Source organism: Hemicordylus capensis, chromosome 5, assembly GCF_027244095.1.
Source record: "Hemicordylus capensis ecotype Gifberg chromosome 5, rHemCap1.1.pri, whole genome shotgun sequence".
Lineage (NCBI taxonomy): Eukaryota > Metazoa > Chordata > Lepidosauria > Squamata > Cordylidae > Hemicordylus > Hemicordylus capensis.
The window spans coordinates 188,789,621-188,813,271 of NC_069661.1; the positions used below are offsets into that span (position 1 = coordinate 188,789,621).

Consider the following 23,651-nt stretch of genomic DNA (forward strand, 5'->3'; position numbering starts at 1 on the left):
TTATTTTCGGTTGGTGCGGCCTGAGGATGTGGACAAGATCCTGGGCAGTGTGCGGGCAACTTCGTGCGCTCTTGACCCTTGCACTTCATGGCTAATAAAATCTGCCAGGGAGGGGACAGGCATATGGCTGGAGGTGATCGTTAATGCTTCATTATGGGCGGGCAGGGTGCCATCGTGCCTCAAGGAGGCGTTGGTAAGACCACTATTAAAAAAGCCCTCCCTTGATTCCTCCAACCTGGATAACTTTAGACCTGTGTCTAACCTTCCCTTTTTGGGCAAGGTGATAGAGCGTGTGGTGGAGTCCAAGCTGCAGAGGGTCTTGGATGATACGGATTATCTGGACCCTTTTCAATCTGGCTTCCGCCCCGGGTATGGGACTGAGACTGCCTTGGTCGCTCTAGTGGATGACCTACGCCGGGAACTAGATGGGGAGTTCGTTCTGCTGGACCTCTCGGCGGCGTTCGATACCATCGACCATGGTATCCTTCAGGGCCGCCTCTCGAGTATGGGAATCGGAGGCACTGCGTTGCAGTGGTTCCTGTCCTTTCTTGGGGGGAGGGCCCAGAAGGTGGTACTGGGGGACTACTGCTCGGCCCCGTGGCCGTTGGCCTGTGGGGTCCTGCAGGGTTCGGTCTTGTCCCCCATGCTGTTTAACATCTACATGAAGCCGCTGGGAGAGGTCATCCAGAGACTTAGACTGAGTTGTCAGCAATATGCAGATGACACTCAGCTCTATCTCTCCTTGTCATCTGATCCTAGGGAGGCGGTGGATGTCCTGAATCGGGGGCTGGAGGCCGTGATGGTTTGGATGTGGGCTAATAAACTGAAATTGAATTCGGATAAGACGGAGGTACTGTTGGTCAGTAGGAGAGCCAATCGGGATGAGGAGATTTTACCGGTTCTGGATGGGGTTGCACTCCCCTTGAAGGAGCAAGCATGCAGCTTGGGGGTACTACTGGACCTGGCTCTGCTTTTGGAAGCTCAGGTGGAGGCGGTGGCCAGGGGTGCCTTTGCACGGCTTCGGCTGGTGCGCCAGCTGTGTCCATTTCTTGAGAAGGCAGATCTGGCCACTGTTACCCATGCCTTAGTCACGTCACGGCTGGATTACTGTAACACGCTCTATGTGGGGCTGCCCTTGAAGAATATCTGGAAACTGCAGCTAGTGCAAAACGCGGCAGCGAGGGTTTTATCCGGAGCTGCCCTTTGGGAGCACATCACCCCCATTTTGAAAGAGTTTCACTGGTTGCCGGTTCGTTTCCGGGCCCAATTCAAGGTGCTGGTTTTGACCTTTAAAGCCCTTAACGGTTTGGGCCCAGGGTATTTGAGGGACCGCCTGCTCCCAAGGGTTGCTGCCCGCTTGATGAGAACATCTGGGGGGGCCCTGCTCCGGGTGCCGACAGTGAGAGAGGCTCGGCTGTCGTGCACTCGGGACAGGGCATTCTCTGTTGCTGCTCCCAGACTTTGGAATGCTCTCCCAGTGGCCATTCGCTCCTCAGACTCCATCATGGCTTTTAGAAAGCTTGTAAAAACTTGGCTTTTTACCCAGGCTTTTACATAATCGTTTTTACTGCTGCTTCTGTGTGTTTTTATCTGTTGTATTATTTTTATGCCTGTATTTTATGTGTTTATATTTTTTAGCCTGATGTTTTTATTGCCTTTTTACTGTATATGTTAACTTTTGTGAACTGCCTTGGGGTTGTCTTTTAACGAAAGGCGGTATATAAATGTAACAATAAATAAATAAAATCTATATTCTTTCTGTAGTGTCCTGTCTTTCGACTCCTGTCATTCATCCTCCAAAACTGGCCAATAGACATGTTCCTATTTCTTCTATATGTAGATGATATGGCCACCGTGACTCAGACCCCCATAGGATTAAACCGTGCCCTTGGTATATTATATGATTTCTGTAGGGAGGAATCCATTGAGGTCAATTATCACAAAACGAAAATCTTAGTGTTTGCCAAACGTCCAAGATATCACAATTGGGTTATGCAGGGGCACAAAATCGAGCAGGTCAAGTTTAAATATCTTGGAATTGTTTTCCAGTCTTCTGGCTCATGAAACGCCCACTTAAATTTGTCCATACAAAATGCTCAAATTGCTACAAATAATAAAACCATTCCATTTTACGAGAGGGGCCTCATTTATCCAAGTGGTGATTAAGTTATTTGTTGCTAAAGTCTATCCCCCTTTTTAAAATGGTGCCCAGTTAGGGCCTCCTAGTAATTTTGGTCTTCTGGAAGCTGTACAGTCTAAATTTATTAGAGCTATTCATCAATTTCCCCTCTGCGTTCCCTGCTCTCTTACCAGACGAGAAGTAGGTCTTGCTAGGGTTGAATCGGGTTACTGGACCTGTATTATAAAGTTTTGGTTAAAACTGGTTTTTGCCGATGTAGGCCTGGCTTCCTTGGTAATGACTGATGACTGTAATTATAAGTGGAAGACCTTGGTTAAAAATAAACTTCTTCAATTTGGGTTCTCCCATGAGGAAATTCTTAGATTAGGACATGATCAGGCCTGGCAGGTTATTAAGCAGCGTGTTGCCGATGCAGAATTACAAGTGGATACAGCCTGTTAAGGAGTGGCATCTCTCTGGGGAAAAAACTTTTAAATTCCAAACTGGCAGCATATTTAGATGATGATCTTATCCCTAAACTTAGGCATCCATTTAGTCTTGCCCGCCTAAACACCCTTTCGACGGCTGTTAGGGATGGTAGATATAAAGGGATTTAGTTTAACTTAAGGATTTGCCCCTGTGGATTGGGTGCTGTAGAAACGACCCCTCATGTTGTTTTATATTGTAAATTATATAGCGATGCTCGTTTAAAACTAATTACTCCTCTTTTGGGGAAGTTTCCATGTCACTTCGATGAATTTTATTTAGAGTTTTTGTTATCTAACTTTTGTAAAGAGATCACTTCCAATGTGGCTAGGTTTTGCTACATTGTTCATATTATACACTCTAGTCATGTAATATTTTTTGTTGTACAGTCTGATCTATGATCATAATAAAGTTTATCTATCAATCAAATATTTTATTATTATAGAATAGATTTTGATGATGATGCAGGGGTTTTTTTTACATCTTAAGTCTTATGCCCTTCAGCTGTGGACTTTATACAGTCTTTTGTAATTTCTACAGTGTAACTGGCTTTATAGTTTTATAGATTACTACTTCTTTTATGCTACTATGACCTTCTTGCCTTAATTTTATGCTGGTTTAAGACCATAATAAAGATGATTGATTGACATACTGAGACCTTAAGCTTTGTCGAGCTTAAATGGACCCATAGAATTAAAATGGGTCAGAAGTCACACACCTGCACATCACTCATCCCCACCCCTTTGCTGTGCCACTCACAGTTACAGCAGCATTAGTATTTGTCTGAAAAGGCAAACACTATCTGTAACTGTGATGGCTGGAGTTGGTCTAAACTAACAAAATTTCAAGAGAACTTAGTTATTTCTGCACAGATCTATACATTCAATATAATAAATAATTGTGTAGCCACATAAGTATTTTTGTCTTATCAGAATGATGATGTATATTTTAAAGTCCCCCCTTTTATTTTTCAACTTATGTGAAACTTGAAATTTTAGTCATTTTTTGGTATTCAGAGGTCCCTCATAATGTGAGACCCTAAGCTGTAGCTTACTTAGCTTGTGCCTGAGTCTGGGACTGTGTTTGGGTGACTTTCTGCTTTAGCAGCATACTAGTTTCTTCTCATCTTGTGAAAAGACTCTGCTCTGTTGATTTAGCTACTAGGGATGTGCACGAATGTTTCGGTGGGGCAGGGAGTGGTACCTTTTTAAGCATGAGTAAAGCAAAAGATCCTTAATTACTCCACCACCACCCTGCTGCTTTTCCAGGCACACCGAGCAGAGATCTGCATGTGGCTTTACCCAGCAGCCTGTGTGCAGTGTTTGGATGCAGATGGCATCCTACTGGATGCGCCTAATTGATCTGTGCACATCCCTAGTAGCTACTAGCTCTTGTTTATGAACTTTTAGGCGATTATAGTTATCTCTAAGCAGAGAAACACACATGTGCTGTAGTGAGCAAACATTTTAAATCTTTCACTGTTTCTGGAGTGGGATTGGGGCAATAATAATAATAATAATAATAATAATAATAATAATAATAATAATATCAACCCCCAGTGAGGCACTACCTTGGCGTGGTTGTGGGGCTTGTGTGCTCTGATGAAGGTGAGAGCTATGCCAGAGGTCCAACCATAATGGACAGGTCTCACCAGAGGAGGCAGACAAAGAGTGCCTCTCCCATCAACAATATGGTATGACGTAACTTTAATAAATCTATACCAGATCGGTCATTGCCCGGGTCAACAAGGACCGCGCCAGATGCTATAGTCCCTGGACATATAGGTGGCAAGTGGGCAACAGGACTCAGGATCTTCAGTTGAGCAACCAGGGCTGGAGACAGCAAAGTTACTGGAAGAAACGTCGCTTAACCGAAAAAAAATCTACGAAAAATGCCAACAAGGAAATAATGATCTGCTATTACAAGTCTAGTCCAACTAGAAGAGGTTATTTAAAAAGAATGTACCAAATTTGGAAAGAGAAGCATCCAGATACAGAAATCACAGAACAAAGGCTAGCAGACCAGAGAAGATTCATAATAAGAAATAAAGTATTCACAGGAGTTGAGCTGGAAGAACTGCAAAGAGCAACACAGGCTCAAGACATGGAAGAAGAATTTCTACCAACTGAAGCAGTTGCTCAGGCGCAGGTGGAGGAGGTGTTGGAAATAGAGGATGCCACTGTTGCTGAACTGTTTCAAAATCAAAACCAGGCAACCTCCCCTTTGCCTTCACCTCAAAAACCCAAATGCCGTTTAACAGAAAAGCAACAAGAACTAAAGCAAAAAATAACTGAGCACATGAACCAAACAACCACCAGGGTTTGACTTCCAGCTCTAAAAACAGCTGCCAAAAAACAACTTGCTCAGGTATTAAAAGATGTCAATGCTGCACTTGCAGAAATAACAACCAATAATTTGCAAGAAACAAACCAACCAATGTACAGTGCAGCAACAATAACAACACAAGAGCTCGGATATAAGATCAGTGGACCTGTCAAAAAAGAAAATAGTACATCACCTAAATGGAAGATTAGATTAGAAAATAAAATCTCCAGGCTTAGATCAGATGCTAGTAAATTGAAAGATATGAAAGACAAGAAGCTGAAGAATGAAAACATCAAACAGTATCTGATCCAAAAATACCACCTAGATTCAAGGAAAATTAGAGAAGTCCTGGAAATAATAAAGCAGCAAATAACAGCAGTGTCAAAGAAGATTAGCAGATATGAAGCCAGAACTACACAACACAGGCAGAATCTCCAATTCCAGTCGAATCAGAGACGTTTCTACCAAAGCAAAGAAGGAGAAACTGCAAGAAACATAGAAACACCAAATAAAGAAGAAACAGTGCAATTCTGGGGGAAATTATGGGACAATCCAATAGATTACAATAAAAAAGCAGGCTGGATGAAAGAGGTCAAAAAATGTAAGCAACAAATGCAAGATCTAATAATAACACAAGAATTAATCAGTGAAAGAGCAAAGAAAAATAAAAATTGGACTGCTCCAGACGACGATGAACTGCATGGCTTTTGGCTTAAACACCTAACAAGCCTTCATAAACAACTATCAAAACAGTTCAATCACATTTTGCAAGGAGGTGATATTGAACAGTGGCTAACAACTTGGAAAACTCATCTCATCATGAAAGACCCAGCAAAAGGTGCAGTTCCAAGTAATTATAGACCGATGATCTGTCTGCCAACCATGTTCAAATTATTAACTGGAATAATAGCAGATGAAGTGATGCAACACTTATTAACTAACAAACAGCTTCCAGTTGAACCGAAAGCTGATTGACAAAATGATTTTAGAAAATTGCAAGAGAAGAAAAACCAATCTAAGTGTTGCATGGATTGACTACAAGAAAGCCTTTGATTCATTGCCTCACACATGGATACTAAAATGTTTAGGAACAACTGGTGTCAGCAAAAACATTCAGATATTTATTTTTTTTAAAAGCAATGAGCATGTGGAGTACACAGTTAACAATCAATGGCGAGACACTTGGACAGGTTAGCATTAGAAGAGGCATTTTCCAAGGGGACTCATTATTCCCTCTGTTGTTTGTAATCGCCATGACCCCACTTTCACAAATACTAAACAAAACAGCCCTCGGATACCAAACATCTAAAACATCAAGTCAAATCAACCATCTGCTGTACATGGACGATCTGAAGTTGTATGGAAAGTCCCAGTCAGAAATCGAATCACTGCTAAACACTGTCCGTATATTCAGTAGCGATGGAGTTTGGACTAGACAAGTGTGCTGCATTAATAATGAACAGAGGGAAAATAACAAAAACAGAAGGAATAGAACAGCCCAATGGAAGCAAGATCAAGAACCTGGAAGAGAAAGAACATTACAAATACTTGGGCATTCTCCAGGCTGATAACATCACACACACTGAAGTTAAAAGAAAAATTGGAAGTGAATACATCAGGAGAGTTAGAAAAACCCTCAAGTCAAAACTCAGTGGTGGGAACACCATACAAGCCATAAACACCTGGGCTATACCTGTTATCAGATACACTGCAGGAATAATAGACTGGACCCAGGCAGAGCTAGAGACACTGGATCATAAGACCAGGAAAATCATGACCATCAATCATGCTCTGCACCCCCGCAGTGATGTCGATAGGCTATACCTTCCTCGCAGCTCAGGTGGAAGAGGAATGCTGCAAGTCCATCAAACAGTAGAGGAGGAGAAAAGAGGCCTTGAAGAATATATCAAGGACAGTGAAGAAGATGCACTTCAAATGGTCAATAATGCGAAACTATTCAACACCAATGAAACAAAGCAGGCCTACAAGAAAGAACAAGTCAAGAACCGAGCAGAAAAATGGAAAAATAAGCCACTGCATGGTCAATATTTGCACAATATAAGTGGAAAATCAGACATCACCAAGACCTGGCAATGGCTTATGAATGGCAACTTGAAGAAAGAAACAGAGGGTTTAATACTGGCTGCACAAGAACAGGCACTAAGAACAAACGCAATAAGAGCAAAAGTCGAAAAATCCACCACAAACAGCAAGTGCCGCCTTTGTAAAGAAGCAGATGAAACCGTGGACCACCTAATCAGCTGTTGTAAAAAGATTGCACAGACTGACTACAAACAAAGGCATGACAAGGTAGCAGGGATGATACACTGGAACATTGCAAAAAATACAAGCTGCCTGTAGCCAAACATTGGTGGGACCATAAAATTGAAAAAGTTGAAGAAAATGAAGATGTAAAATTATTATGGGACTTCCGACTACAAACAGACAAACATCTGCCACACAATACACCAGATATAACTGTAGTCGAGAAGACAGAAAAACAAGTGAAAATAATCGACATCGCAATACCAGGGGATAGCAGAATAGAAGAAAAAGAAATAGAAAAAATCACCAAATACAAAGATCTACAAATTGAAATTGAAAGGCTGTGGCAGAAAAAGACCCAAATAATCCCAGTGGTAATTGGCGCCCTGGGTGCAGTTCCAAAAGACCTTGAAGAGCACCTCAACACCATAGGGGCCACAGAAATCACCATCAGCCAATTACAAAAAGCAGCTTTACTGGGAACAGCCTATATTCTGCGACGATATCTATAACAATTGACAATAAAATTCAGCCATCCCAGGTCCTTGGGAAGGACTCAATCCTCTATAATAAAGTCCCTGGCGTGTGTCCGTGTCTTCGTTGGATTGTGTGTGTCCATGTCTCCCTCGGCTGTTCTGGGCATGTGCGGAGCACATGCCCAGAACACGCCGAGAGAGACACGACCGCCGGCAGCAGGCGGCCATGTTGGCGGCGGCAACTTTGGCAACCAGGCGGCAAAGCCGGGGGGAGGGTAAAGGTGGCGGACAACAGGACAGGCCATGCCGCAGGGAGGGTAGCGGCGGGATCCGCGGACAACACTCTGGGCGGCGGCGGCGGCAGCGGCTCCACATGACCGGACAAGCTGGGGGGAGGGTAGTGGCAGCGGCAAGAGGACCGGCCATGCCACGGGGAGGGTAGAGGCGGATCGGCAGGCAACACTCTGGGTGGCGGCGGCTCCACATGACCGGACAAGCCCGGGGGGAGGGTAGAGGTGGCAGCAAGAGGACTGGCCATGCCGCGGGGTGTTTAGAGGCGGGATCGGCGGGCAACACTCTGGGCGGCGGCGGGTCCAGCCCAGCCACAAACACGCCGAGGCAACACGACCGGGCAAGCCGGGGTGAGGGTAGAGGCGGCGGCAGGAGGACCGGCCATGGGTAGAGGGTAAAGGCGGGATCAGCGGACAACACTCTGGGTGGCAAACACATCAAACAGCACACAAAGTAACACACAAGCACCCCCCCCCAAACCGACCAAAGCTCCATACATATATGTGAAAAGCTACACAACCCTGCTAGCGCCCGTTATTTTAACGGGCTTAAAATTACTAGTGTCTGGATAAAACAAACCAGTCAATAACACCTGTCTGACTGTGTAAACAAGAAATAATAATAATATTTTTACATTTATATCCCACTCTTCCTCCAGGGAGCCCAGAGCAGTGTACTACATGCTTGAGTTTCTCCTCACAGCAACCCTGTGAAGTAGGTTAGGCTGAGAGAGAAGTGACTGGCCCAGAGTCACCCAGCTAGTTTCATGGCTGAATGGGGATTTGAATATTAGGTAAAGTAATATAGGAGAAGGAACAGAAGTGATCATTGTTTCGAAGATATATGAAGTGCCAGTAGTAAATGATTTAAATTGAGCTTCTTTTGTGTGGTGATTAATTTAGAGCAACACAATTCCCTGAATGTGCACAATTTGTTGGTTAGGGGAAAGGCCTAAATTATGTGGTAGATAGATTGTTAGACTATGTATCCTTTCCCTGTCTAAGTGTTTGAGTAACAAGTGTAAATGAAGGCAGAAGGAGCCATGTCTTAATATCCTGTGCCTGATGTATGCTGAACTCTCAAACCTATGCCAGCATCTTTAAGGAAAAATAATGGTTGCAGTGGTACTTATTCTCTGAGAGCAGTGCGGCCAACCATATCTAACTACACCACTTATTAGTACCGTAAGTGCAGATTTGCACTTATAGTTTCTAAATACTCTCTGTTATGCATCGACCTATTATGTGGGCAATGCATATCTAGAGAACTGGCATAAGAATGTGTAGCTGACAAAATGAAAATGGGGTAAAATGGTGTTCACTTATAATTAAATCTCAGAAATCCTGGGAGAATATTGTATATTCTAAATATATTTTTGGAGCTCTGTAAATAGTAGTAATCCTGAATATGTTATCCCTCACCAACCGCAAGAGTTACGTTCTGGCAAAATCATGGATGGCGGGCAGTAGAAATCAATGGGAATGAGGGAACCTTGGTCACGAAAGGTTAAAAAAATAAAATAATGTATTGTTAAATGTTTATACCGCTTTTCATTAAAATAATCTCAAGGTGGTTTACAAAATATTTAAGACAATATAAAATCATAAAAACTACACAATAAGAAATTAAAATGGAATATAAAAATACAAATTTAAAAGTTAAAAAAATATGTACAATATAATCATAAGATACAAAGCAGCAGTAAACAAAACACTCATTTAAAAGCCTGGGTAAAAAGCCAAGATTTTACTTGCTTTCTAAAAACTGTGATGGAGATTGAGAAGCAGATGCCCACCGGGAGAGTATTCCAAAGTCTGGGGACAATGATAAGGCCCTGTTCCGCATGCATGACAGGCAATCCTCCCTTATTGTTGGCACACAGAGTAGGGCCCACGCCCCAATGACCTCATCGAGCGGGCAGAAACCCTTAGGAGCAGGCAGTCCCTCAGGTATCCAGGGCTTTAAAGGTCAAAACCAGCACCTTGAATTGGACCCGGAAACAGATTGGCAGCCAATGTAGCTTTTTCAAAATGGGGGTACCCCCAAGCTGCACACTTGCTTTTTCAAGGGAAGTGCAGCCCCATCCAGAACCAGTAGAATCTGATCATCCCTATTGGCTCTCCTGCTGACCAACAGTACCTCCATCTTGCCTGGATTCAATCTCTATTTGTTAGCCCACATCCAGCCCATCACTGCCTCCAGCCCCTGATTCAGGACATCCACTGCCTCCCTAGGATCAGGTGACAAGGAGAGAGCGAGAGAGCTGAGTGTCATCTGCATATTGCTGACAACTCAGTCTCAAGTCCCTGGATGACCTCTCCTAGCTGTTTCATGTAGATGTTAAACAGCATGGGGGTTTACTTTAAGAAGGTTGAATCACTTTAAAAAGGTTGAAAATAACTAAAAATGTAGCCATTAAAAATGTAGCCAAATGTAGGAATGACAGTACAGTAACTCTCCCTAGCCCTCCATCCACTCCATCTTGAGAAACAACGGCAGCAGGAGGAAGAGGAGAGGAAACAGCAAGTGGGGAGGAATGTTGCTGTCTTGGCACACACTGGGTGGGGAAGAAACTCGGCGGAGGGGAGGAACTTGGCACCTTAGCAGGTGCAAGAGAAACTCAGCATCAAGGAGAAACTTGGCGTGGGGGATATTCTCTCTCTCCTCCTCTCTCTCATCTCTGCTTCTGCTTCTCGTCGCACTCAGTGGTGGGGAGAAACCCGACATGGGGAAGACTCTCTTCCCCTTTCTCTCACTTCTGCTGCTTGGCGCTCTGCTGGTGCCTCTGCTTCTTGGCGCTGGTGGTGGCGGCGGGGGGGGGGGATGCTTCTGCCCCATCTCCAGAGTGTGGGGGAGGAGAGAAGCAGCAGGAGAAAGTAAGGAGTTGGGCCGAGGCTTCTCTCTCCCTCTCCTCAACTTCATGCCTCTCACAAACAGGATCTCATGATAACTCGTGGATACTCAGGTTGCATTCCGCAAGACCTGTCACAAAATGCCAGTCACACATACTCAAAACCGTGGTTGGCAAGTGATGACTGTATGGTCTTTTGCATCCTCTAACAGAAGTTAGCCAAAGGTGGGTAATGTTCTTTTTCCTCTGGTGGTAGGAGATTCTCAGGAAGGGAACTACGCATGCCTGAGACAGAACTGGACCATGTGATTCTTGTGGGCTGGCTCCCCAGTTCCATTTCTGTCTTGCTCGGGACTAGACCTTTTGTGAGAGACCTCAGTTGATACTGCATTTATTCTACATTCTGGTCTGTCTTTTCTCGTCTCCCTTTCAGTTTTCTAATTACTGCCTATCCTAGTTAGTTTGTGTGAAGGTGGGAGGAGAGCTCGCGCTCCATTCGGCTCCAGATTAAAGTTTTTTTAAAAAAAATACCTTTTTACTTTACATTTGGAATACAATTGGCTAATTCAAAGTTAGTTTTACCTTTTGTTTGTTCACTTTTCGTCTGTTGTTATGGACATTACCCATGCTGAAGAGCTCTTGCAGGGCTCGATGTTGGAGGCTTCTGTGTTGCTGCAGCACCTGGGCAACGCGCGAGGAAATCAATCTGCCCCGGTGGGGTCTCCAGACGCGATAAATGCTGCCCTGACTTGCAATTCCACTGCAATGGAACCATCTTCCTCAGGGCACTTGTCCTCCAAAGCCCTTAAAAAGTCTAAGCATTTGGGGGACCAGATTACCAAAAAGAAACGTAAAGAGTCCCTGGCCAAAGCGGAGGGACACAAACGTCTCAGCGAACGCTTGCTGATTCAAGCGGTGTGTTGCCGCTCTAAGTCCAAAACGTTGGGTAATGGCGCCAAAGTAAAGGAGGGGCACAAGAAAAGATCTCAAAGCAAACAGGGCGGCCGGTGCCTGGTGGGCAACCTTCCGGCGACTGACCATTTGCCTCAAGAGAACTTAGCAGTGGATACACCAAGGGCTACTTCTCCTCCTGGGACCTCATTGCAGGAGTTTCCTATTAGACCAGTTACTGCATCCCCCGTGAGTAAAGATCCGTTTTCCCCTGGAGCCACTCAGTGGCTGAGGGAGTTTTTTAGGCGGGAAATGTTGCAAGAACCACCAGTAACTGCAATTCAGGCACCTCCTGTACAAACAGACAGGCTCCCTCTGGTGGCTGACGCTCCTAATCCAGTGCAAGGGAGCAGAACCATTCACAGGCGCTCATCCAACTGGAGAGGTTCGGATAGGCTTTCATCATCCTCCCCCAACTCAAGTCCTAGACGTAGGGCTATCCCCATATCTGAGCATGGAATTTTCTTTCCCAGACCATTACCACATAGACCAAGCAGAAAACGCAGGCGCTCTTCCTCCTCCTCCTCTTCTAACGAAGGGCACCAGCGGAAACAACCTAGGCGCTCAGTCCCTTCGATACCCGCTCTCCCCCACCTCATGCCGCCTCCACCTACACTCCCTCCCATGTGCCCTGTTAGGCCAAACTCTCCTGTACACACACACACACTCCTCTTCAGAAGGGGGCTCACCACACTTGCCACCTAAGGACGCCTCTGGTCCCATTGAATCAGATAACGAGGATGGGGAACTTTCCAATGAAGAAGTGAACCCACCTATCCCTAATTCGGCCAGGCTGTTTTCTTCTACAGAGTTTGAGATCCTCCTAGCTAAGGCTAAGCGGGTAATTAATGATGTATCTCCGCCAGAGCTGGAGAGCCAAACCTCTACGCTAAACCAACAAGTGTTTCCTGCCTCTGAGCCGGTGAGTCCAGCAGTTCCTTTTCCTCCATTATTTAGAAGGGTCATGTGTACTGAGTGGCAGTGACCCACTGCAACCAAACCCATAGGTAACATTCCTAAGAGACACTACATGTTGCCTGCGGAAGTAACCAAACTCCTTGCCACCCCTAAAGTGGACCCTCCCGTGGTCCAGCTGGTCTCGGGAACCGTAATTCAGTCAGAGGGTCAAGAACAATTGAAGTCTCAGGAAGACCGTCGCTGTGACTCCCTTCTTAAGAAGGTACACAATGCCTCTTCCTCCTCTATTAAAATCTCAACGACTACCTCAATTTTTGCCAGGGCATCGTTGTTATGGGCCAAAGAACTTGTTAAGATGGTCCCCCCTGAATTGCCCAAGCTTCGCCAGGGCATTAATAAAATGGCCAAGGCAGCTGCACTAATGGCCGATGCTAGCTTAGATAACATCCAGCAATCCTCTAGAGCCATGGTTGCAGGCGTGGCAATTCGTAGGTCTCTCTGGCTTAAATCCTGGAACGTGCATTATAAGTCAAAGCTAGCCCTAACACCAGCGGCTTTTGCAGGCGGTGAGCTTTTTGGACCTGTTCTTGATCCTGTATTGATAGATTCTAGGGATAAGAAAAAGATTATGCCGTCTTTTCGTGGGGGTTTTCGTGGCTCCTTTCGTTACTCTGCCAGATCTTTCCGTCCATATAGATAAGCTTTCAATCAACCATACTCGCATAGCTTCAACCAAAATTATCAAGTGCGAGATTCCTGATTCACTCCTTCCAGAGGTTCCTTCAGACCTCAGTGGAGACAACAATTCAGGGGCAATTACAGAGGATACCCACACAAGCAATTTGGCTCCTTTGCCAATCACAAGAAACAATGACGCCATTCATGTAGGCGGATGACTGTCGGACCATTGCACCACGTGGATGTCCTCAACATCGGATGTCTAGGTCTTAGACGTGGTGACCAATGGCTACAACATCGAGTTCTCTTCGGTTCCTCACGAACGTTTCATCCCCACACCAAAATCTTCCAATCCTCACAAACATGTACGGATGCTTCAGGCAGTGCAGCACTTACTTCAGATGTAAGCAATCGAGCAGGTCCCTCCTTCCTAGCTTTTTCAAGGTACCTACTCCATCCTTTTTCTAGTTCCAAAGAAAGATGGAACATGGAGGGCTGTATTAGATCTCAAGGCATTCAACTGCTTTGTCCAAAAAAGAAAGTTTCGGATGGAATCCTTGCACACCTTAAAGGAGACCGTACAGCCGGGAGATTTTTTGGCCTCTATCGACCTTTCAGAGGCCTACTTGCATATTCCCATCAGAACCGGCTCTCACAAGCATCTACGCTTTTCCTGCGGGGTTCATTATCAGTATTGCGCCCTTCCCTTTGGCCTCTCATCCGCCCCGAGGGTGTTCACCAAGGTTATGGTAGCACTGGTGTCACACCTCCGCCTCCAGGGAGTCCACATTCACTCCTATTTGGACGACCTCTTGATCAGAGCCCGCTCGTGGGAACAGGCCATCAAGGATGTCCGCACTTCATTGACAGCTCTAAGGGACCACGGCTTTGTAGTTAACCAAACCAAGAGCCATCTTGAACCTACCCAGACGTTGGTTCATCTGGGGGCCCTCTTCGACACTGCTCGGGGGAAGATCTTCCTACCACTAGAATGATGTTTAAAGGTTACCCAACAACTTCGCTCCTTACCAAGACCTCGGAGGACGTTATGACTCTGGCCCAAGCCCTAGGTTCCATGATTGCCTGTCTCCTTTGCACTCTGTGGGCCAGATGGCATTCTTGCCCCCTACAGTGGTTGTTACTCCCCTGGCAGGACAACATCATGGCCTGCTCCAAAGCTCAGGTCCTGATTCCGCAATACGTCCGGGAGTCCATACTATGGTGGATGTCCCCATCCCTCAACAAGGGCCTCCCATTGGAGGAACCAGCACGGGTGGTAGTCACATCCGATGCCAGCCTGTCGGGATGGGGGGCCCACTGCCAGACTCAGGTTTCACAGGGCTCCTGGTCTCTAGACGAACAGAGGCGACCCATCAACTGGCTGGAACTCAGAGCGGCCCGCCTGGCGCTTCTCAGCTTTCAAGAACTGCTTCGACATCATCATGTTTTGGTCAGAACGGACAACGTAACAGTAAAGGCTCACATCAACCAACAAGGGGGCACCAAGTCCAGAATACTGATGAAAGATTCTGATCTCCTCTTCGAATGGGCAGAGAACAATCTCCTATCAATATCAGCAGAACATCTAAAAGGGGAGGACAATGAACTTGCGGATTGGCTCAGCCACAAATCACTCGACCCAGGCGAGTGGTCTCTCCACCCAGAAGTTTTCCTTCAAATGACTCAAATCCTAGGCGATCCCCAGGTGGATCTATTCGCATCGGCACAGAACCATCAACTTCCCCACTATTATTCAAGGTACCACTCAACACTAGCCGAAGGGATGGATGCCCTAAACTCTCTGTGGCCAAAAGCTGTTATATGCCTTTCCTCCAGTTCCCATCATCATGAAGGTACTCAAGAAAGCGCTTCAAGAATGCGCCAAACTCATTCTCATAGCTCCCCACTGGCCACGTCGCCTGTGGTTCTCCAGCATCATAGAACTGGCGTTAGGTCCTCCGTGGCATCTTCCAACACGCCAGGACCTACTGATTCAAGGGCCGATACACCACCCGGCACCACAATGGCTACAGCTCTCCGCCTGGAGGTTGAGCACTCGAACTTAGTGACTAGTGGATACTCATCGCCAGTGCAGAATACCGTCTTGGCTTCTAGGTGGGATTCTACTCACAGGATCTATCAAACTGCATGGTCAGCATTTCTAACCTGGGCTCGCACATCCAGCTTGGACTCACTTTCGGCAGGGGTACCTGAGGTTCTTAATTTTCTGTAGGCGGGTTTAGACAAACAACTCCGCCTGGCGACCTTACGTCGGCAAGTGTCAGCACTAGCTTCGGTTCTCAATCTCTCCGCAGGCTACCATCTATTGCTACATCCACATATTTCGAAGTTCCTACGTGGCGCTTCCAACTTGGCACCTCCATCCATCAAGCGTTTCCCTACTTGGAATCTTAATAAGGTTCTCAACGCTCTGACTAGGGCCCCATTAGAACCCATTTCATCTGTGCCTCTGAAGGTTTTGTCCTACAAGGTACTTTTTCTAGTAGCAATTACATCGGCCCGACGGGTCTCCGAACTGGGGGCTTTGTCATAGAAAAAAGAGTTCTGCACTTTTCAGTCTGATACAGTTCTGCTGCAAGTTGATTCTACTTTTCTACCTAATGTTAATTCTCAGTTTCATAGGTCACAGGTCATTGTTTTGCCTTCATTTTGTCCTTCTCCAGTACACCCGACGGAGAAGTTATGGCATAACCTCGATGTACGTAGAGTTTTACGTGTTTACCTTAAGAGAACTAAAGACATCCGAAAATCAAATGCTCTATTTGTTTCTTTTCATGGTCCTACCTTGGGGAACAAGGTTTCTAAGGCCACCCTGGCGGGCTGGATCAGGTCTTGTATTCTTTTAGCTTATTCTGCTCGGAACCTGCCACCACCAGGGGGTATAATGGCCCACTCAACCAGGAGTGCAGCCGCTTCAGCGGCGTTCTCCACTCATGTTCCTCTCTCTGAGATCTGCAGGGCGGCCACATGGGCATCTGCGTCTCCATTTATTCGACATTATAAAATTTTGGAGTTTTCCGAGCAGCAGGCGGCTTTGGGTCGCATGGTGCTGCAGCAGGTTTTGTAAGTGCATCTTACCCTCCCAGGGATCAGTGTCTTCAGCTTGGGCACGGCCCTTCCTGAGGATCTCCTACCACCAGAGGAAAAAGGAACATTGGTCTTACCGTAAAGGGTTCTTTTTCCTGGTGGTAGGAGATCCTCAGCCCCACCCGGATGCACCTATCCGAATGTTGACAGCTTCTCTCTACAGTCTTGGGGGGATACCGGCCTTTTTTGTTATTTTGGCCTATCAATTAGATGAGGCAGCTCTCAGGGTTTCAGAATCTGTCTCAGGTTATTTCATCCTTCTATCCTCACGGTGTTATCTGTTCTAGACTTTCTGTCTCCCCTATTTAGTTCACATTTCCTGTAGGTTTCGAACACACCGCTCTCTCTATGGGCCAGATGCTCCTCGCTCAACAGTCCTGGAACTGGGGAGCCAGCTACGCCCACAAGAATCACATGGTCCAGTTCTGTCTCGGGCATGCGCAGTTCCTAACCCTTCCTGAGGATCTCCTACCACCAGGAAAAAGAACCCTTCATGGTAAGACCAATGTTCCTTTCTCTACCTCAAAAATAAAATACTTTATGCAAACTGAGCCTCAGTTGATAGGCTTGATCAAATTGAGAATCTCTGTTCTAGTGTTAAGTGGTCATGTGTTTTGTAGTGATCTAGAGTTGCTCATTCCAAAGAAATGCAAATCTAATGTTTGTTCTGAAACTTTCAGCATGGTCAGACATGGATTGTTTGGATGACATACATGGTCCAATACGTCAACTACCCTCCACTCATTTCAGGTCTTCATATGATGCCTCTTCTATTATGGCCAACGACACTTTGGAGGGTTTTCATGAAGTGAATCTAGCCTCGCCCACTACACCAGATCTTCTGGGCGTGTATGAATCAAAGACTTCTGAACAATCTACCTCTCCTACCGTCATCTACCGGCTTCACCCCTCAGCTGTCTGCTCCACACCTATTCAACCAAGTGCCCTGAACGTTTCTGATCTCCCTACACAACCTGTCTATTCCTCTCCCAGACATCTAAATTGTGCAGAAACATCAGGCATCAGGTTGGTTGTAAAAAATAATTGCTGTATTTTGTAAGTAAGTGCTTCATGAAGTTTGTTTTGGATCGTAAAGTCTGTTTTGTATGCAATAGCCCATAACTATAGAAGATAGATTGCTAAAAGCAATGTTCTTTCTTTTCAGCATCAATGTTACGGAAACTGTCCCTTGTTCTACCTCTGGACCCCTGGGTGGGTCATCCAAACATAATTCCAGAAAGGAAAGCAGTAATGCAGAGAGAGAATTTTTGCAGGGTGCAACATTAACGGACTATTCTGAAGGGAGTGATGATGTCTTGGGGCTGAGCACAGATAGCCTGTCTCATCTGCGGAGCCCTTCTGTATTGGAAGTGAGAGAGAAGGGTTATGAAAGATTGAAAGAGGAACTTGCTAAAGCTCAGAGGGTAAGATTTAACATCTTGCTTATTTTTTCTAGTTTTCTGCAAGTGTGGAATTTGGGCATTGGGCGTACAATTCAGCATTCTGGGAATCTTGGATTTTGTTTTAAAAAAACAAACAAACCCAAATGACTGCCTTTCCTCCAGCAATTCTCCACCTTAACGTACATGTGTATGTACAGTAATTCTACAATTTACAAAATGGGTTGTAACATAAACTAGTACCTGAAAAAAATAATTAATAAAATCATTTAGTCTGCTTGGTAAAAACAGTTCAAATACAGTTACTTACAGATCTTTAAATCTCAGTTTTTCTGTGAACAAAAGGCCAAGGGAGCAAAATGTGTCTGCCCTCCTCAGGAGGCAAGCCATCCGGCCAGGAAGCCTGCAGAGGGATAGCGTTCCATAACACTGGAGTGACTACTGAGCAAGCCCTGCTCCTAGTGGCGACTAATCTTGCATCTGAGCAGACCCTCACCAGCAGATAGTTAAGAATGGGGTGAATAGGGTTTCATATGAGATAAAGCATTTCTTGAAATTATTCTGGGCCAGAACATTTAGGGCTTTATTGGCCACAACTGTTATAGGGTCTTTTCTGTGGCTGCTCCGGGGCTTTGGAATATGCTCCTTGTTGAAATAAGAGCATCTCCTTCTCTGTTTGCTTTTAGGAAGACCCTCAAGATGCACCTGTTTTCTCAGGCTTTTAACTGAGATTAGTTTTAAACTGTTTTATCTGTTTTTAACTTGTTCTGTGAAATTGTGTTAACTTTTCTATATCTGTTTTTTAGAGTGTGTACATTGCCTAGAGATGCACATATCAGATGGTATATAAATAAAATAAAACCAGCTCCTTGACTTGTGCCTGGAAATAGTTTGGTAACCAATGGCACTGTCATAATGAAGGTGTAATATGCTCATCTAGGTTTATGCCTATTAAAGGATGGGTTCCAGCATTTTAGACAGTCTTCAAAGAGAGTCCCATGAATGATGCTGATGATGCGTATGGCAGTGAAGACAGACTTGAAAATCTGTGGGCAATGTTTTGAGATTTCGCTAAAGGGAGGTGGGGGATGAGAAAATGTGAATAAGATTTTCAGTGGTCAAAAGAGGGGGATTTGTTGGTCTGCACCCTACTCCCCTTGAATGGAAGCAGAATAACCTGCAAATATTTACTAATTTGCCCAATTTATACAGATTAAAAACTAGCTTTCTTTGCTGTATAACTTGTTAGCATAGGGTATTTACAGTGCTGTAAATGTCTGCCTTTGCCTACCAGTGTATGTACTTATAAGCAACTGGATTTAAATAGACATTTTGTAGGAATACTAATAATAAGATAACTCACTTCTGTGTTAAATGCTTTGCCCTGGGTTTCTTGATAATATTCAGCCCAAGTCTGTCTGTCTCTGTCCCCCAGATATTATTTTCCCATTTTTTCTTTGAAGTTGTATATTTCTAGGCACAGTGCTGCACAACATGCTCTTACATAATCAATTTTGCTTTGAAATAGCAGCTGTAACTAGGTGCAGGTCTTTAATAGTGTTTCTTGGGGTATTTTTAGTTCATGTTCTGCATAAAGTTCCAGCCTTGCTGTTAAATGAGGTTACTTTTGTCACAAGCTTCAAGCTGTTTAATCCAGAGTAACCCTGCGAATGTAAACGGGGCTTTGTCAGAGTAAGTAGGTTAAGAACTGCAGTCTGAAGCACAGTCCTTGACATCTGCTACTCTGCTTTGTTTGCTTCCAAAATGAAACCCTTCTTGCTTTTGCAGTTTCTGCTGAGATGTAGTATTTGTAGAAAGCTTTGCTATCTGTGGATGGAAGGTAATATGCTTAATGCTGAGTTATGATATTGCCTCGTCACTCCTTTCTCCTTATAGATTCTGTTCAACTTCCTACTCTTGTAAGTTTACTGTCTTTGTCTTCTAAATATTGGCTGCCCCCTAGTGCTATATATTATCTTCACACAACACTGAGAAATGAAAACACTAATGGAGCTTTGAGATTTCCCCCTTGGCTTTCTTTTATACAGCAGGCTTCTGACTCTTGGTAGTATTTTGCTGAGATTGGGCTGCAGACATGGCAGTTTTGAGGTCCTGCAAAAAAGCAGCAGCTTTTGCTTGTACATATGCAAGCTAGTTATCCTCTTCTGTGTGTGATATCCCAGTCACAATTTAGCACAATGCTGACAGTCACAAGTACTTAACAGACATAATAAGAGCTGCACCTAGAGCTTTAGGCAACTGAAATAGTGTCTGTAACTTGTGATAGCTTCAGAAAGAAACAGCTGCTGCTCCACTAGTCATTGTTGATAACTTTTTTTTTAATTTTTACCATCTGGATGGCAATAGGTGGGATTTTGTGAGAGCTGGATGGCTGCCTAAATGGCTGTGGAGACACAGCTAGGCACCCCTTGTATGTTCTCATTTGCCTGAAAGCCCATGATGAAGCTGGCTATGCTCCAGGAGTGATTGCTGTGAACAGCTTTATTTAGCAATGGTTATCTGTTCCATTGAGGGCCAAATATCACTTCTAATTCTGCTAGCTCTGAAGGGCTGTAAAAAAAGCAGTTGGCCAACTCTAAATGTTTTTCCATAGGAGCTGAAACTAAAAGATGAAGAATGTGAAAGACTTTCTAAAGTGCGTGACCAACTTGGGCAGGAATTGGAAGAACTAACTGCTAGTCTGTTTGAGGTTTGTTGGAGACTTTGCTGTACTGTACTTCAAGAGAAGTGGGTGGCTGCTTTTTGTGTTTAATGTTTTCTTCTTCAGAACCCATATTTGGGATGTATTTGTCACAAATCAAGAATGAAGCTGCTCCTTATGAAATTCGGTGTGACTTCAGCCACATCAGAGTGTGTGCACACAGTTGTGTTGATGTGGTTGAAATTACCCAAACCAGGCAATCTGCTTCAAACAAATAGATGGCTCCCCATGTGGAATGGTAGCCACACAGTTTCCTTTTAAGTGGTAACCAAGCCACAAAGTGAGGATCTGTCTGAATTAGGCTTCGGACTTCTATCTTATAGTTCCAGCCTGATGATTTGCTCATTCTTGGACCCAGATGTTTCCCCTGATACTGAGGCTTTCAAAAGTAAAATGCAAAGCAGCTCATAAGTTTGGCCAAACACTTCCAAAATCTTGTTCTTGTCTTATTGTATAAAAGAATAACTTTCTCTTTTCAGAGGTTAGTCTTCAAACTGCATGCAAACTTGTATAAAGCATTTATACTACATAAGCATTGGTTTTTATAGGAAGCACACAAAATGGTGAGAGAAGCTAACATAAAGCAAGCCACAGCTGAAAAACAATTGAAAGAAGCACAAGGAAAAGTGAGTTTTTGCTGCTCAATGTGTGTGCGCGCGCGTGTGTGTCTTCTCTCCCTCTCCTCTCCCCCATTTAATCTATAGCTATTCATGAATGTTATGGACTGGAATCCAACAGGTTTCATTAATACTAGCTGACCACGCACAGAGTATCTGTGTGCTCTTTGGGACCGGCGGTTGCCTCTTCTCCCCCACTTTCTGCTCCAGTCTCCACTTCGAGGCCTGGCCGCCTCTCCTCCCCACCGCCACTTCTACCCCCCCTTTCTCCCCACCCCTCCTGGGCCTTGCCTCCGTGGCTGGGCTGGGCCCACTGCTGCCTCTGTGGCCAGGCCAGCTGCTGCCGGGGCAACCAATCCTGCTGCGTGCGCCTCAGCCAATCAGGCCCGTCCGCCACCCAGCCAATCAGCTGGGCGCTGGGACGCACATTCCAAGGCACACCCAGGAGAAATATATATATATATATATATATATATATATATATATATATATATATATATATATATATTTATTTAAAATAATAGATGTTCTGTGTGCATATGCAACTTTAAAAAAAAGAAGTCTCCCTTTCAGAATCCATCCTCCTTTTCAAGTACCCAAACTGCTTATTAAAAGCCTTGACTTCAGAAAAGAGGTGAATGAGATGGGGTGGTAGGGTTTAGGTGTAGAAGCAGTATAAAGGGAAGCAGTCACTCTTGATGAACATATTTCTTTTTCCTAGTTTTTCCTTTGGAAGGGAATCACTCTGAACAATACAGCACCAGCCTTATTCAGTTCTTAAATGAAAGATCTTCATCACTGTAGCATATGTTGGTTTAACTGAATGGGCCAATTCTTGCTGAAATGACTTTTGCATCCACACTACGCACTTACACTGGAATAGGGTCATTAATTGATTAGAATATTCCAGAGTAGGTGATCGGTTAATTTGGAATGTTCCTTGTCACTTTGTATGTTCAGAATTCTGTTTTGGTAGTGTAAAGGGAAGTTGGGCAATGGCCTTGGTTTGAGATTGTTTGCAGTCCATATTCACTAGGGCATATTTGAAAGCAAACAATTTTTTCAGAGTTGAACTTTTTAACTTTATGGCCTTGATAGGTAAATTGGAAGAGCTGTTAGGCAGGTGGATATAAAGCTGATTGATTGATCCGACCCATTCTCCCTTTGTTAAGATAAGAGTTAGCTTTGGGAAAATACCTTTCCTCAAAGACTAATAAGTGCCCGCTAAGGCACACTTGAATTCCCCTGCGAGGGAAGGGAGCAGTTTTGTTGGTCATACATTTGGGAATTAATAAAGTTCCAGAATACATGGTATCTACAAAGACCTGAGGACACATGAAAGTCTTTCTGTCCCTAGATATTAACAAATGGGGCTTTCATGTGGGAAAGAACAGGGTCAAGGGGCAATGTGTAAGCCTCAAAGTTGTGGATATATGATCAAGACTAAGGTTCATGGAATGTATGGTGCATCCATTTTTCTCTAGTGATTCAGAATCAATAGGTTGCCAGTTTTTAAAATTGGTACTCTTTAGAGTAAGGTCCATGACTGTTAATATTGCAGAAGAAAGTGGTTTTATCTTGTAGAAATCAGCTGCCGTGGTATACTTCACTGTCTAGATGATGCTGGGGAGCTAGTTCTAGCCCAATTGGTTCTGGCTGGGTTCTCTGTGCAGTACAAGTGCAGGGCAGAGTTGTGGTTGTTTCAGAATCTTTAACTGTTGAGAGACTCCCATCGCAGAGTAGCCTGAGCTTTGAAAGTGTGTGCATTGTGTTGGAAGCCAAGTATATATTGAAGATTCTACTGATGTACCAGTCACTAATGAACAGATGCTGGCAGACCTGATGAAAGTAATGCACTCTCATAGCTTTATTGTGCTAGGGACCTGAATGTCCTTACTGAGGACTTGTCAGAAGCAGCCTGGGGCCCATAATATGTTGTTGGTCACATGCCAGGTGATCTAAAGTTAAAGTGTATCCCAGTGTAGTCATGGTTGATCTTGCTCTCTCACTAAGGTCCAGATTGCTATGGAATGGAACCATGGTGGGGTGCTGGACCACTTACGCTGGTCTGTCCTTGAGCTGTGGATAGCATGACTTCTCCCCCTGCCCTGGAATTTTCTACAGGATTTATTTACTGCTGATTGACTGTAGAATGAAGTCTTGTCTCTATAATCAACACGGTGTTGACCTTATTTTGTGTTTTGAGGAGTCAGTCTGTGAAGCAGCAACAGAAACTGGAGCACAGATTATAAGGAATGGGCCAAATAGCATGACACTTCTTTGAACACACCTTGTTGTTGAACACACCTTTGCTGCAGAGAAGGCAGCAGAGTTTTCTTCTCTGCTATAAATGTGTCCACATTGGGTCATCCAGTACAGTTGTTGGTTCTCATGATGGCTGCTAACGTCTGGAGCTAGCTAATCAATGAGATTTTGCCTCAGTC

General features: G+C 44.6%; 1 protein-coding gene across 2 annotated transcripts in view; it reads left to right on the forward strand.

Annotated features, from left to right (window-relative positions):
* Window positions 1–23,651, forward strand: part of RAB3IP (RAB3A interacting protein) — a 46,177-nt gene that overhangs the window by 14,174 nt on the left and 8,352 nt on the right. Inside the window, exons 2-5 of one of the 2 annotated variants that reach the window (XM_053256587.1) lie at window positions 17,219–17,494; window positions 17,634–17,892; window positions 20,483–20,578; window positions 21,139–21,216. In XM_053256587.1, the coding sequence (XP_053112562.1) occupies window positions 17,244–17,494; window positions 17,634–17,892; window positions 20,483–20,578; window positions 21,139–21,216 (684 nt within the window). In that variant the 5' untranslated portion in view covers window positions 17,219–17,243. Of the gene's footprint in view, window positions 1–17,198; window positions 17,495–17,633; window positions 17,893–20,482; window positions 20,579–21,138; window positions 21,217–23,651 lie in introns of those variants that run through there. The other variant, XM_053256585.1, reaches the window with a different exon arrangement.